This window comes from Myotis nattereri (genome assembly GCF_964212035.1).
Source record: "Myotis nattereri genome assembly, chromosome: 19".
Taxonomy (NCBI): domain Eukaryota; kingdom Metazoa; phylum Chordata; class Mammalia; order Chiroptera; family Vespertilionidae; genus Myotis; species Myotis nattereri.
The window spans coordinates 11911591-11926322 of record NC_138095.1 but is presented as its reverse complement, the minus strand read 5'-3'; the positions used below and the strand labels follow the sequence as shown (position 1 = coordinate 11926322).

Below are 14732 nucleotides of genomic sequence, written 5' to 3'. Positions count from 1 at the left end.
GCGTTGGCTGAGGCACGAGGAAGCAATTCATTAATTAGCTGAGGAACCTAAACTTCTTAGGAAAGAATGTTCACACGTCCAGACCACCTGATGTCCATTAGCCAGACCACGGGACGTCCGGAAGATGACCATCTCGGACCCATCCAGAGGCTAAGGATGCAGAACGGATCCTTCTCAGGAATGTGCACTGTGAGAACTCTTAGATTTTATTTCTTCTTCAGAGGGACACCCTGGGTATTTTCTACCCGTGTTTCCAGTTTGTAAACCCTAAACCCTTGAATAAATCTTTAGTGTTTAGTATTTCTAGCCACAGCCTGCTAAAACGGAATTGCCTCAAGCTGTAGTTTGCATGGTGTCCAACAGGTGTCGCTGTTTCCCTTGAGATTCACTGCTGTTTGCTGCAGTCCCCTGGGGCATCTCTGCACGAACCTCAGATTTAGTGTCTTCAGGAAGAAATGTTGGTGTGGGAACGTATAATCCAACCACACATGTACTGAAACTGGAAAGTCAAGGTCAAATGTAAAAGAACAGGAATTCCTCCTTCCCCAGTATGTAATTCAAGCAATTTCACTAAATAGAAGCCACTAAGGACTACTCGGGTTTGATAGGATCCTTGCCTCTCCTAGTCTTCAGATTGCCTCACTTGGAGTGGATGGCAGGTCCCCGTCCTCAAACTGAGGACGAGAAGAGCATTCAAGCCACAGGTGAGGCCCCAGCTGCAGAAGGTGAAGTCAGGGCTGCAGTGACCCGCAACCTAGCAGTCGCTGAGGGAACAGCCCTGCACGCACACTCGCCAAGCCGTGAGGCCCTTTCGCGACCACCAGCCTCTAAAGCTGGGCTTGGAAGAATAGTAGTCGACTTGCCCAATTATCTGTTAACATGCAGTAGGAGGTTCTTTGCTCTGTGCTTTTATGTGACGTTAGCCTCAAGATGGAGGATTCGGGCATGTGAAACAGGTGACCAAGCTGAGACCCTCCTAATCCACTCCTTTCCTAGTCACTCTCCCCCACTTCTCATTGTCCTCCCCTTCTCTTTCCGTGCCCCCTTTTTTCTCACCCTCCTTCTCTCCCCTACTTCTCTTTGTCCATAAATCTCTTTCTCCTCCTTTTTGTCTCATGTTTTTTTCTTTCTTCCTCTTATGTGTGTCCTTGCCCAGACATATGCACACACGCTCACCCACTCCCATGCACCTGAAGGCAGGTCAGTGGTCCTTTTCATCTTGTCCTTATCAATCTCTGTGGGGATGTGCATTCAGCTCCTCAAGGCTACATTGCTGGCGAGATCGCCTCTGCCTTTCACTCTGAAACAAAGATGAAGAAAGTCCTGGCAATGGTCCAACTATTTAATCAATTGAAGAAAGGTTTGTGATGCAGAGGGGGATCTATTGGTCTCAACTTCGAGTCTAAAGATCAAAAGATTGCCCAAAATGTCGTAACAAGAAGACAGCTATAAGTGAAGCTTAGGTCAGAGTGGAGTGGAGAGAAACATGTTAAAATGGGTTCTGTGGAATTTTTCTAGATTCCTGTAAGGCCCTGTCAGCTGAGCTCAGGGTAGCTTTGACTTGAGCCACTCATTCTTCTAGACATCTTCCTGATTGGTCCACGGCCTCTTTGCATTTTTCTTTGTGGAATTTACAGACAGGAGGCGCATGCTGTCTTGTTTTCTTGATGAAGAGCCTTTCCAAGTCATTGGCAAGCCTGAGAGCTGGGGCAGCGCTTTCGCTTTGCTGAGGAGGCACCCACCCTGCATGCATCACTCCCTGCCCGCGTCCCTCGTACGTCATCACCCTTCACTTCTTTCACTTTCCTTTGCAGTTGACCGAAACCTCCTCCCGGTACGCCAGGAAGATCTCCGGCACCACCGCCCTCCAGGAGGCCCTGAAAGAGAAGCAGCAGCACATTGAGCAGCTGCTGGCCGAACGGGATCTAGAGAGGGCGGAGGTGGCCAAGGCCACGAGCCACGTGGGGGAAATAGAGCAGGAGCTAGCCCTGGCCCGGGACGGACACGACCAGGTGAAGTCTGGCGCTGGCCTTGTGGTGATGGTGACAGGTTCTAAGCTGATCGCGTTGCAGAGATGGTGGCAGGTTCTAAGTTGAGGGAAGGAGGCCGAACTACCTTCTGGTGCCGGGAGCTAGTCCCGGGAGCACTAGAAATGTCTTTGCTGGGCTTGTTTGAAAGCTGTGACCTGGAGTCCCAGTTTGCATCATCATAAAGGCGGAGTTTTGTTCTTCTTGAGTGCACCTTAGCCTCTTGGTCTTTATGTCCAGGTCTTTTGGCCTGTCAGTGCTAGGTGAGCCTTGCTTAATTGGACGTCACCTGTGATTGCAACTTCTGTTTTGTAGATGATCCTCTGCATGAGTTTTAGCTTCCATAGATGGGCGTTGTTGTAACATTGCCCTCTGCTGCCATCATGGTGTGGTTTCCATCCTCGTCCTCCGGGAATGCGGCTGATAATAACCTATTAAAAATCATAGAATGCATTCTAACGTGGAAAGGTTTTGGAGGAACGCCAGCCCACAATGGTGCCACTTAGCCATAGCTCTTTGGAGGCGTCCCTGGGCCTGTCTGGGTCAGAGAGAGGCCGCTCACTGACACCCTTGCCTCCCCAGCACGTCCTGGAGCTGGAAGCCAAGATGGACCAGCTGCGAGCCATGGTGGAAGCTGCCGACAGGGAGAAAGTGGAACTGCTCAACCAACTAGAAGAGGAGAAAAGGTGATCCTAAACCGTCCCCTGGGGCACGTGAGGCCCTTTCCTTTTAAACTTCCTTCCCATTAGCAACCATGTTGGCATCAGCCCGTAGAACCAAAGGAATGGCCGTGTTCAGCGGGAATAGAAGTCTTCCTTCTGTGAGAGGAGGGTTTGCATTGATTTGACTTCCTGTGAGTCGTTTGTAATCATCCAGACATGGCCTGATGAACTGAACAATCATTGTGGAGCACCTACTGTGTGCCAAGCAGCCCTAGTTGTGTGGTGGCGTTCACTCAGCCCCAGCCCCGTGGGGGGGTGCTGGGCCCAGCCCCCTAGGATTTACCCAGGTGGCTGATGAAGTCGTAGTATGTCTAATGGGTGACACACGGTCCCTGTCCTCGAGAAACTCAGTACCTTATTAGGAAAACAAGGCTCTCACGTGAGGCAATTAAGGAATCTTCCAGGTCAGGACGAAATCAGGTGCTAAACTGAGAGAGAGAGAGCAAGCGTGGGCATGATAGAAGGGTTTTGAGGCTGTTAACAAACAATCTCTCCACAAAAAGCATCTTCATGGAAACCGTGCGAACATCTCTGGTTATGGGATGTTAGTCCTCAACTGTTGCACTTAATGCCGTTTCTGACAGCGACTTGGCTCACTAGCAGTCAGGATGGTCATAGACTCTGTGGTGAGGGGCCAGCCCAGTGGAGGTGGGATGCAGTCTCTGACCAGGGAAACCACTTTCTCATTGGACAGAGGAGCACTGTACATAGACCAGTGATGGCGAACCTTTTGAGCTCGGCGTGTCAGCATTTTGAAAAACCCTAACTTAACTCTGGCGCCGTGTCACATATAGAAATTTTTTGATATTTGCAACTATTGTAAAACAAAGATTTATATTTTTGATATTTATTTTATATATTTAAATGCCATTTAACAAAGAAAAATCAACCAAAAAAATGAGTTCGCGTGTCATAGGTTCGCCATCACTGACGTAGGACATTCTCCTCGCCTCCTGAATACGGGTGCAGGCAAAGGAGCCACAGTGACAGGTCCCTCCGGACTCTTTGCTCTGTTGTGAAACCTTCCCTGGCTCTGCTGACTGCGGAGCAGGAGAACTGTCTTTCCAGCTCTACAGTAGCTTGAGGGCATCAGACCTCTTCCCATGAGGCAGACCTCGTCTTGATCAGATCCATTCTGGTGCTTGTGACCAAGGGAACTGGTTGATTTTTCTCAGCTCTTACCTCCTGCCTTCTGGAACGCGTACCTGGATAAAACTCTGGGGCTTCCCAAGGAAGAGTAGAGCTCTCGGGCGCATACACCAGAGGCCTAAAGATGCATTTATTTCCTGTGCCTCTGAGGCGTTTCTTTCCGTGGTCATGTGCTGAGTGTGCCAGGGTGTCGCTTGTTCCCGTTGTCTTCAGTGCTTTGTTTCCCTCTCGTTCCACAGGAAGGTGGAGGATCTTCAGTTCCGGGTGGAGGAAGAATCAATTACTAAAGGCGACCTTGAGGTAAAACCCCTCCAGCTGTCTGAAGCATTTATGGGTCCCCATGTGCAGAAATGTGGACGAAATCATTGTGCCAGCTGATGTGGCCAGAACGGGCAGCAGAGTGATGGCAGGAGCCCAGCCTCTGGCCAGCGGGGCCGTGGGCATGGCTGCCGGCGGTGATGGGCAGCCTCTGAGCCTGCGACCGAGCCATCCCACCTCCTGTGGCCCAGTAAAGTTTTCACTACTCTTTCCTTGTGCTTTGAAATTCAAAAACCTCAAATTGGAGTTAATCGAGTCATAGATCTAGCAGTGTGTCCCAAGAGAGACTCTCCGTGTCCCTCTGATGACCAGAAACTGCATTCCTTGGGAGGAGCATTTTTTTTTGCTTTATCCTAATAGCCCGAAACAGAGCCGTGCTTCTTCCACTGAGCAGGACAAACCTTTTATAACCCCGTGAAAGGGATAAATCTATGTTCTAATAGTTGAGCTTTTTACAAAAGTAATTACCAGAAAGAAACAAGAGCAATTTATATTTTAGCTTTTACTTCCATGGCATATTTTAAATTAATGGGGATTTTTCTTTACAATCAAGTTTCTCATCTCGTAACAATTATTCATATTAGTTTTTTCAAATAGACACCAGAGTTCAATGGTCTTGATGCTTTTCAAACCACTGCTAGATATATGACACGTATAAATTATTAAAATTTTCAAATTCTGCAAATTTTTGGTACTTTAATCTGTAATATTTTTGTAAAAACTGCACGTTTTTGTGCAGCTCTCAAAATATACATTTATGCTACCATTACAATTTTAGAGTCTTTTGATTGCCCATACCATGCTTACATTTCAAGGGACTTCCAAATAGGAACTCTGATTTCTTTGGAAATAAGTGTATCCTTAAAGTTAACAAAAAGTAAGGAAAACATTTTCTGAGTTTTAGTTTTATAAAGCCCAGGATTTAATGGATTATTAGTAATAATAAGTCTTCATTCATTACATATATTGTACACTTACATTTCTTTAGTTTACTTTTGTGTTATCCTCATCCACTTACAAACACCCTAAAAGTTTCATTAGAAGTTTCATATCATCATCCAATTCATTTGAAATATAGCCTATGGTGTTTGGGAGAAGGACAAATGAAAATATTTACATCAGCACTAGGCTAGTATATAGTCTGTCTGATAAACTTACTTGAAATTAATCAAAGTTATTTTGAAACCCTAACATTGAAACTTGAGTCGAATCTCTCTTTTGTTGTTGTTTAATTTTTTATTTTTTTACTGATAGCAAAAGAGCCAGATTTCTGAAGATCCCGAGAATGTAAGAGGGCACTTAACTGTGTGGATATTTTCCTTGTTAACACAGATTGATTACAGATTAAAATGCTTATTGATATACTCAAATACTAACTGCATAATCTGACCTTGAGACTTTGACCTTAATATTTCTGTGCATGTGGCTTTCAAAGCAGTTACATTTGTATCCTGAAGAAATTGTATGTTATGACTAAGTTCTATAAATCCATTTGTTTAATACATAGGCATGTGTTTACTTCATAAGAAATTTTGTCAGAAACGGGCAAAATTAATTTTGTCTGGGGGCCTGGCCTTAATACATAATGTTTTCTAATTTTAATAGAATTATTCCAAAAGAGATGAAGCATAAAATATATTAGATGGAGTTATAGAAATTCTGGGGGAAGTTTTCCCAAATTGTCTAATTTTATTCCCAGGAGAGTTAAAAGGGAATTGCAAATCCCAGACTGATTGCCTTGGGTGTGAGCACCCCTTGCTGGCCAGTGCCTGTCCTTGCAGCTGACTAGAAATACAAACTTGGAATTCGTCAATGTGGTAGTTTCCCGAGTTTTTGAACCTAGAGCAGCCGTGGGCAAACTACGGCTCGCGGGCCGAATCCGGCCAGTTTGAAATGAATAAAACTAAAAAAAAAAAAAAAAAAAAAGACCGTACCCTTTTATGTAATGATGTTTACTTTGAATTTATATTAGTTCACACAAACACTCCATCCATGCTTTTGTTCCGGCCCTGAGGTCCAGTTTAAGAACCCATTGTGGCCCTCGAGTCAAAAAGTTTGCCCACCCCTGACCTAGAGGCTAGAATTCTTCAGTGAAGAGACTGAGTGTTTTAAATTTATTATTTTCGAAGTGAAGTTTTTAGGGTAGCAGTGCTACTAGGCATGTAGGTGTTTTCCTCCCTCCTTCTGCTTAAGATTAAACACCCAATTCAAATCTTACAAAAGTGACCTCGAAAGCCAGGCTTCAGCTCTGATGCCAACTGAAAGATACCCAAAAACTTCTCACTGTGATTTATCACCACAAGAGAACAAAATTGAGGCAAACACTGTTTCTCCCCACCGCCTCCTGGCAGGTAGAATATACAACTCCAGACTGAACTTTTACGACAGCCTCCGTTCTGAAGGTTCCCTTTTTGTGCAGCTACTTCAGTGATCTGGGTCTCCTCTCTCCTTCCACGTGGGCTCTCGCTGCGTCCAGTGTCAGTCTGCATGGGGTCTCCCTCCCGCCTCTCTGTGCGCTTCTTGCAGAGCCTCTGCTTGCCCTCTCCGCCTGTCCCAGGACTGCCTTCTGGGACACGTGTCTTCTGAGAAAGGAGTCAGTTAACAAGGAGGGTTGTCCTGTTGGGTGTAACGTTTTGACTGACTGCATTCCATGGCGTGGAAGTGGATCTCTAGTCCCCGTGCTGATGGCTGGTCAGAGGTGCAGTCCCAGGTCATCGGTGTGCACCCCGCCAGCAGGGAGGTCTCGCTGCAGTCACCCGGAAGGGGGCGAGGAGCGCACTCAGTGGTCATGGGCTTTTTATCTTGAAGTGGTGACCTTTCACCCCCAGGACACTGAACTCGGTGTCCAGAGGAGAAAAAAGGTTTTGTTGCCTTTTGCTATTTGGGTTTCAGTGCTTGAGGCTGCGACCACAGTTACGTAGTCCTGGATCAGATTATAGAAGCAGAAAACAGAACAACTTCTGTCTGAGACATGTCCGGACGCAGGGGACGATCCACATAACTAGGTTTCCAGTGTTATTTTTGTTGAGTGTAAGAGCTGAAGGAGTTGAGATGGCTTTTTTTTGTTTTTAATTTTGTGTTCACTGTTTAAGCGTTCCATGGTGATTTATACCTGGATTGCAAGCAAAGGGAGCTCTTGAATGCATTGGCCTCTCCAGGGTTACAGTGTACAGCATCCCACCCTCTATTAAGCTCTGCACTACTGTTTACTTCTTTATTTAGAGTTTGTTGTCATGTTCTCATTTCCCGTAATGGTTCAAACCAATAGATCTGACCGGTTGGAACCACAAAATAGTTAAGTTACTGCAGTAACTAGAAGCTTCTGGGAACAGCTCTCTCAGTGGGTTTTATCCGTTGGTTACACTGCACCTCTCGGGGAGAGAGGTGAGCGGGAAAGAGGTGCATTCAGACGGACATCAGGATTATTTGATGAAGGTTGTGTTGTACTTAAACCTGCTAGAAAGAGGTCACCTCCGGCTTCTCCATCGGGTTCCGTATGAGTGAGGGAGGATGGAGAAGCTCAGAGGTTTTGAAACACAGTAGGATCTCACCAGCTCTTCTTGCGTGGAGTTCAAACTCACGCGTTTGTGTTGAGTCACCATTTCTTCCCTCTGAGATAAGAACTACGTCTAGGGATCAAGATAAAGAGTCCAGTTTTGGCCAAACTTTTCTCCTGCTCTGAGCCTCAGGGATGGAGGCTGTGGAGCATAACTGTTACTGGAATTTTCTTTTTGTAAATCTGATTTCCTTTTTTCTTTTTTCTTCTGGTGACAGCCTTTAGAAAAGCCACCGCTAGAAACAAATTAGAGCGTTAGTGGCTCTTTCCTGTTAGATGTGAGAATGTTGCCGAGAGTCTCATCAGAGGCCACTGATGTGATTTCCGTAGCTCTCTGTCTAGAGTCCCCCTGTGAGGTGTCATGCCTGACCCTTGTTCATATCAAATCTGTGCCAAAGTGCAAGGTTCTGCTCTAGGGATTTACTGACCATTCATAAGGTTTGCTACATTACCTTCTCCGTATTTAGTCATAGTGGTCATTGTGAGGGTCAATCTACTTTTTAAAGTCACCAAGACAGTTACATATTCGTTAATGTCAAATAGCTGTTGTGGGGAGGAGGGAAGAATGGTAGTTTAGAGGAATATTAACTGTTCTAATTTGTGCTGATAAACTTCACTTATCAATATAACTTGTATTTGGCTGCATGCATCTGACAGTTTTCATCCTGCCTCACGTGTTTTCCATTTTTCCTTTCTCAATAGCCTAGCTCATGTCCCCCGCCCACCTCATCCTCCTGTTGGTAGTTTACATCCTCACCCCCAACCTCCTCATCTCACTTCCATCCTCTTCCCGTCTCCATCTCCCGTCTTGTTCGTCCCCTGGCGGAAGGTGCTGGTGGCTCAGCCTGCATGCCGCTGTCCCCTCCTGTGCTGGCATGTCACGGTGGCACTGTTCTCTTCCTCTTCCTTTTTACTAACAGACGCAGACCAAACTGGAGCATGCCCGCATTAAGGAGCTTGAACAGAGCCTGCTCTTTGAAAAGACCAAAGCTGACAAACTCCAGAGGGAGTTAGAAGACACTAGGGTAATGGTTTTCACTGTTTAATGAAGCGGACCCGTGTATGTGAATGCTGGACACCTCGGGCGACGCGCCTTGCGATGGCCTAAGCCTTGACCCAGTGGTTCGACCTGAGTTTGGTCCTGATACTGTTGGTGAGCTTAGACGGATGGGTAGGCACAGGAGTCTTATGTCAAATCTTTGGTCAAAGGTGAAAAGACTCATTCCTGTGCCTCACTCAGCCAAAACCAAGATCAGAAACTCTACAACTGTATACATTTGTATACGTGGCTGCATTTGCGGTTCTTTGTATTCCTACCTCAAAATTTATTTCTCCAGTTCGCCATAAGCAGTCAATTGTCCTCTCATCCCCCTATTCCTAGTCACTGGGTTTTCTAGATACTTTTTTGTTACTGTTTTTTTTTTTTTTTAACTTTAGCTCTCTTTTCCTGCCTCCGACCCTGGCCTCTTGGGGGAAGGGAATGGAAACATTGATTCTTTTAAGTGAGAGTTAAGGACTTTTACCCCAGTCACCTTCTGTTTTTTTCTTGATACCTGCTTTCTCTTCGCATTTCCCTCCTTTCTGTCACCTCGGTGGTTAAAATGCCAGCGGTAGGAGGAAAGGTGTGTTGGGAACCAGAATGGCTTCTTACCACGCTGAGCCCCCCTGGAGCCATTGCGTTGGTCATGTTTTTGCTTATATGCTTGTTAAACGCACCTACACGGTGCTTACTTCATGCCAGGCACTATGCTGAGTACTTTACAAGTATTAACTTAGTCTCACCACAACCCCAGGTAATATTGTTCCCATTTTATAGATGAGGACAGTGAGGCACAAAGAGATTAAGTAATTTGCCTAAGGTCATACAGGTAATAACAAGGTGGGGCCAAGATTTGTATCTAGGCCATTTGGCCCCAGACTCTGTACCCTTAACCACAGAGTCTGACTGTTATGGGAATAGTTTTGTGATGAAACGTTTAAGAAATAATATGAGTTATTTATATGGAAGAAAATGTGTGTGTGTGTGTGTGTGTGTGTGTGTATGTATCAGTGAATTTGACTGTTAATGGCTAAATTGCCCAGATCTTAATTTTAAAATTTTAAAACTACTCTATCTCTGATCAACTATTGGTTATAAAACCTGATTTTTTTCTTTTGAATCATTAGTATTTTTAGAAATATCCCTGTTGACAAATCATCGACTGATCTAAAAATCTACATAATTGAGTGATTTTTCTTCTCTAAGTCATGTTTTTACTTTTTTAAGAAGAAAGAAAATGTTCTCAGTCAGTCTCAACACTAAAGCTATCTCCTGTGTATGGGGTGAGAGAAATACCCTGGTAGTTTGGTGGTCTCTCCATTGCTCAGGAGCCAAAGACTTGGCCTGGGAAGTAGAAGGAACTGATGATAAGGCTGAGCTCCACGGTGGAAGGAAGGATAGTTTTTACTTTCAAACTCCTCTCCCAAACTGCTTTGTCAGCAAACACCTTTGATGCTTTTTTTTGTGGCTGTGAATAAGAAGACATCCATTCACCGCATGGCTTATTCACACAGTTCCGATTCAAGATGTCATTTTTCTTTTTTCTAAATTAAATCTTTTTTTTAATGAGAGAGAGAGAGAGAGAGAGAGAGAGAGAGAGAGAGAGAGAGAGAGAAAGGAAGGAAGGAAGGAAGAACAAGAAACATCAGTTTATTGTTCCACTTATTGATGCATTCGTTAGTTGATCCTTTTATGTGCCCTGACCCTGGGATCGAACCCGCAACCTTGGTGTATCGGGATGTTGCTCTAACCAACTGAGCTACTTGGTCAGGGCTCAAGCTGTCATTTTTCTGTAACAAGTCGTGTCTTCTGTTGATCCTCACTTTTGGTCTGTCAAACGTGAAATCAGCCAGTCCCCATATATGTTGCATATCACCTGTACTCCTTTTAGGAAGCGCTTTAGGATTCCTACAAGCCAATACGCCCAGCTCATAAACGGTGTGCTCGGGGCTGTAGAGATCTTAGCAAGAATAAGAAATGACACCTGGCTTTTCTGGCCTCAAATTAACAGGAGAGGCAAACCCATAGGCAGTTTTGCCTGAGGGCAGACTTTGGGAAATTAAAAAAAGAAAGAAAAAGAAATAGACGTGCTATGAAAATGCTACATGAAGTACAGCCACACTATTTATTATTTTCTTCACGTGGCATTTCCTCAGTTTGACTGTTTTGTTCTGCCAAATTAAGAACTATTGCTCTATTGGGTTTATTTGTCATAGACCTGGTAGCAATGGGGCCTGTCAATATTCTGTACCTGACTTTGTGGTAACAAACTCTGGAACTACCCTGCTGCACACCCCAGAAAAAACGTTGATGAATTAACATCTCGAATCTGAATCGGCTGTGGCCCCGAAACACAATAGGTATAGGGAGCTCTGAGGTATTTAGTGACTCGATCGTGCCGTTTTGGAGACCCAAGTACGTTCTTTTCCTGTCTCCCTGTGGACATTTTAGTCTTTATTGATACCACAGCCTATATGTGGGCAGAGGAGATGGAGTCAGCGCAACCATTCCTTCCCGTCCCAGCACAGGCAGTGAGGGGGAGGAGCTTGACCCAGGAGGTTTGGGGCTCACTGGTGTGTTTAGTCATTCACGCTCCCTTCTACTTCCCAGGTGAGCCAAATGCTTTTTATTCGTGAAGCTACTAATTCCCACGTATTTTGTAGACTAATCTGACTGCCTAACAGGTCGCAGAGGGAGATACTTTCCTGAGAAAGAAAGGCCACAGGTTGCGTGTTTTTCTTAGTCCTGGGGTGTGTATTTAAAAGAAGCAGGTTCTGGGTCCCTCCCAGAGATGAAATAGAATCAAAATATATGGGAGTGACTGGGCACCTGCCCTGTAGACATGTGTCCAGGTGGCTCATGTGCACTGGAGTCCGAGAACCACTGGGTTAAGGGAACGAGGTGTGCGCCTCAGAATGCGACAGAATTAAACAGTCCCAAGAGGGGGTGCTATGTAGGATTCTTTTATATAATTGCAGGTAAGTCATCATTCTTTGTCATTTTTTTAAAAAAAGAAGGTTAGTAAGTTAATTCATCATCCAGTTGAGGCTTTTATTCTACAGTTGATGTGCTATTCGTTGAAACATTGGATAGGTAATTTTACACCTCTGATACCCGTGCTGTTCAATAGGAGTATAATATGAGCCACATATGTGTGTATATATATATATATATATATATATATATATATATATATATATATAATTGAATTTTTCTGGTACTCACATTAACATACTTTTCAAAAAAGATAACAGGTGAATTTAATAATATATTTTATTTAAACTAATATATCCAAAATATCATTTCATCATGCAGTTAATATAAAATCATTAATAAGATATTTTATGTTCTTTTTTCTCCAAGTCTTCAAAATCTGATGCGTATTTTATGCTGTCAGCCATGTCAGCTCAGATGAGCCCATTTCAAGTGCCCTGTAGCCATAGGTGGCTCGTGGCTACTATACTGAACAGCACATTTCTTTAAAATCATCTCCATCAGATCAATAAGCGTTTATACATCCTGAGTGAAGCGGAGAGAAAAAGCAGGCAAAATAAGGAGGATTCTTTCGACCAGCCTGCAGAAATATTTGAGACCTTTGAAAGTTACTGTTTCTGTTAACTTCTTATCAATTTCATGCTGGTAATCGTGTACTTCCTCGATTTAAGCTTCTTTGGAGGAAAAGGAAGTATTTTTGGAGCTAAACTCAATATCAATTTTAGATTCCTTTAGCATGTCAAGATGGTGGTGGAAGTTTGACAAAGATTATAGTTTTGAATTGGAGCTACCAGAACTGGGCTTAAGCCACGATCATAGTTAGAGACAAACTCTCATGTAGGCATTGTGGGGGTAGTTTGCTGCCTTGAGATGGGAATAGGTTTACTTAAGATCTTCCAAATTAAATAAAATCGTCAGTGATTTGTTATTTAAATGATCTCTCTTTTTTTTTTTTTTTTTTTGGACTGCTGTTAATAGGTGGCTACAGTATCAGAAAAGTCTCGTATAATGGAGCTAGAGAAAGACCTAGCGTTGAGAGTGCAGGAAGTAGCCGAGCTGCGAAGAAGGCTCGAGTCCAATAAACCTGCCGGGGATGTTGACACGTCGCTCTCCCTTTTGCAAGAGATAAGCTCTTTGCAAGAGAAGTTAGAAGCCGCCCGTACTGACCATCAAAGAGAAATCGCTTCGCTGAAGGAGCGCTTTGGAGCCCAGGAGGAGACGCATCAGAAGGAGGTGAAGGCTCTGCAGGCTGCCTCAGAGAAGCTCTCCAAGGAGAACGAGTCGCTGAAAAGCAAGCTTGACCACGCCAACAAGGAGAACTCGGACGTGATAGCCCTGTGGAAGTCCAAGCTGGAGACCGCCATCGCGTCCCACCAGCAGGCCATGGAGGAGCTGAAGGCTTCCTTCAGCAAGGGGGTGGGGACAGAGACGGCCGAGCTGGCCGCACTGAAAACGCAGATAGAGAAAATGAGACTAGATTACCAGCATGAAATAGAAAGCTTGCAGAATCAACAAGACTCCGAACGGTCTGCTCACACCCAAGAGATAGAAGCCGTCAGGGCAAAGCTGATGGAGGTCATTAAGGAGAAAGAGAACAGTCTGGAAGCCGTCCAGTCGAAACTGGACAAGGCAGAAGACCAGCACCTGGTAGAAATGGAAGACGCCTTGAACAGACTGCAGGAAGCCGAGACAAAGGTAAAGGAGCTAGAGGTGCTGCAAGCCCAATGCAATGAGCAAACCAAGGTTATCGATAGTTTTACGTCGCAGCTCAAGGCTGCCGAGGAAAAGCTGCTGGATCTGGACGCTCTTCGGAAAGCCAGTTCCGAAGGTAAATTGGAGATCGAGAAACTTAGACAGCAGTTTGAGGCAGCTGAGCAACAGATTAAAAATTTAGAGGTGGAAAGGAATGCTGCAAGTGACAAGGTTTGTATTGACATCCTTCATCTTTTTCTTTTCCATTTGCTTTTCTTATTTTTCATTGTATGGTTTTGTGGTTTTTGTTTGTTTGTTTTTTGCATTGAAGTTAACTCATCTTCCAAATCCTTGATTTAAGTAAGACAAATTGCTTAGTGCTAACAAATCTCCCAGCTTGAATATAGTATGTTTTGATCATCCTCAGTATGGTTTCATCTGAGGAAATTGGAGAAAATAATGGCTCAATTATGAGAATTCGTTTTGGTTTCCAGTGGGTTCCTTTACCTCCATGCTTTTCTGTGATCTCCCATTCAAGCTTAGTTCCAGTCTAGAATCTCTTTCTAAAATAGAGAACTCCCTAATTGATGGCGCTAAGGTAAATGAATGAATGAATTCGATAGAAACTTACATGATCGTCTCCTTTCCCAGGGCCATAGTTGCCTTGTCTGTGAGGTCATATATGAAAACAATGTGAGCTCTGAGCGGTACTTGGCTGTACTATATGAACATGCCGTGATGAGTAACGCTCACGGCAGAGCTCGGGTTGAGAGCCTGGAGCCCTTTGCAGTGCCTCTTAGGTCTCGTTGGAGAGTTTCTCTGCCACAAGCAGAACACTGTCTATTCCTCCTCTGGGGGGAAAGACTGGATGATGCTTTTGGTCCAAGCGTGGGAAGTTAGGTGAAACGTCTGCCAGCTTCATTTCCTACTGCGAGCCTTGTTCAACAATGTCGCCTTCATTTCATGGCTTGTTCTAGGAGCTAATGCTCTTCCCGGTCCTCCTGCCGCTCGGTGAGGCGCTGCCACTGATGCCGAATGTTCTGAGCTTTTTGCAGGAGAAGCCGCTCTATCGGCAAAGAAGGAAGGGTTGTGAGGGTTAAGTGGGGAAGACGGACAAATGGCAAAAATTGCTAAGTAACCTTCGTTGAAGATGATAAACTATTTACAGGAAATTTTTCTCAAATCTCCGCACTCAATTCCAAAATTCCAATCAAAATACAAAAATCTGTGGGGAA

The 14732-nt window shown here is 44.6% G+C and overlaps 1 protein-coding gene across 3 annotated transcripts in view; it reads left to right on the top strand.

Moving 5' to 3' along the window:
* The window catches only part of CLIP1 (CAP-Gly domain containing linker protein 1), an 88480-nt gene that overhangs the window by 30779 nt on the left and 42969 nt on the right, over positions 1–14732 (top strand). For 2 of the 3 annotated variants that reach the window (XM_081113559.1, XM_081113560.1), the window contains exons 6-9: positions 1815–2012; positions 2610–2713; positions 4138–4198; positions 12784–13728. In XM_081113559.1, coding sequence (XP_080969685.1) covers positions 1815–2012; positions 2610–2713; positions 4138–4198; positions 12784–13728 — 1308 coding nt within the window. Of the gene's footprint in view, positions 1–1814; positions 2013–2609; positions 2714–4137; positions 4199–5470; positions 5504–8692; positions 8798–12783; positions 13729–14732 lie in introns of all 3 variants that reach the window. The other variant, XM_081113558.1, reaches the window with a different exon arrangement.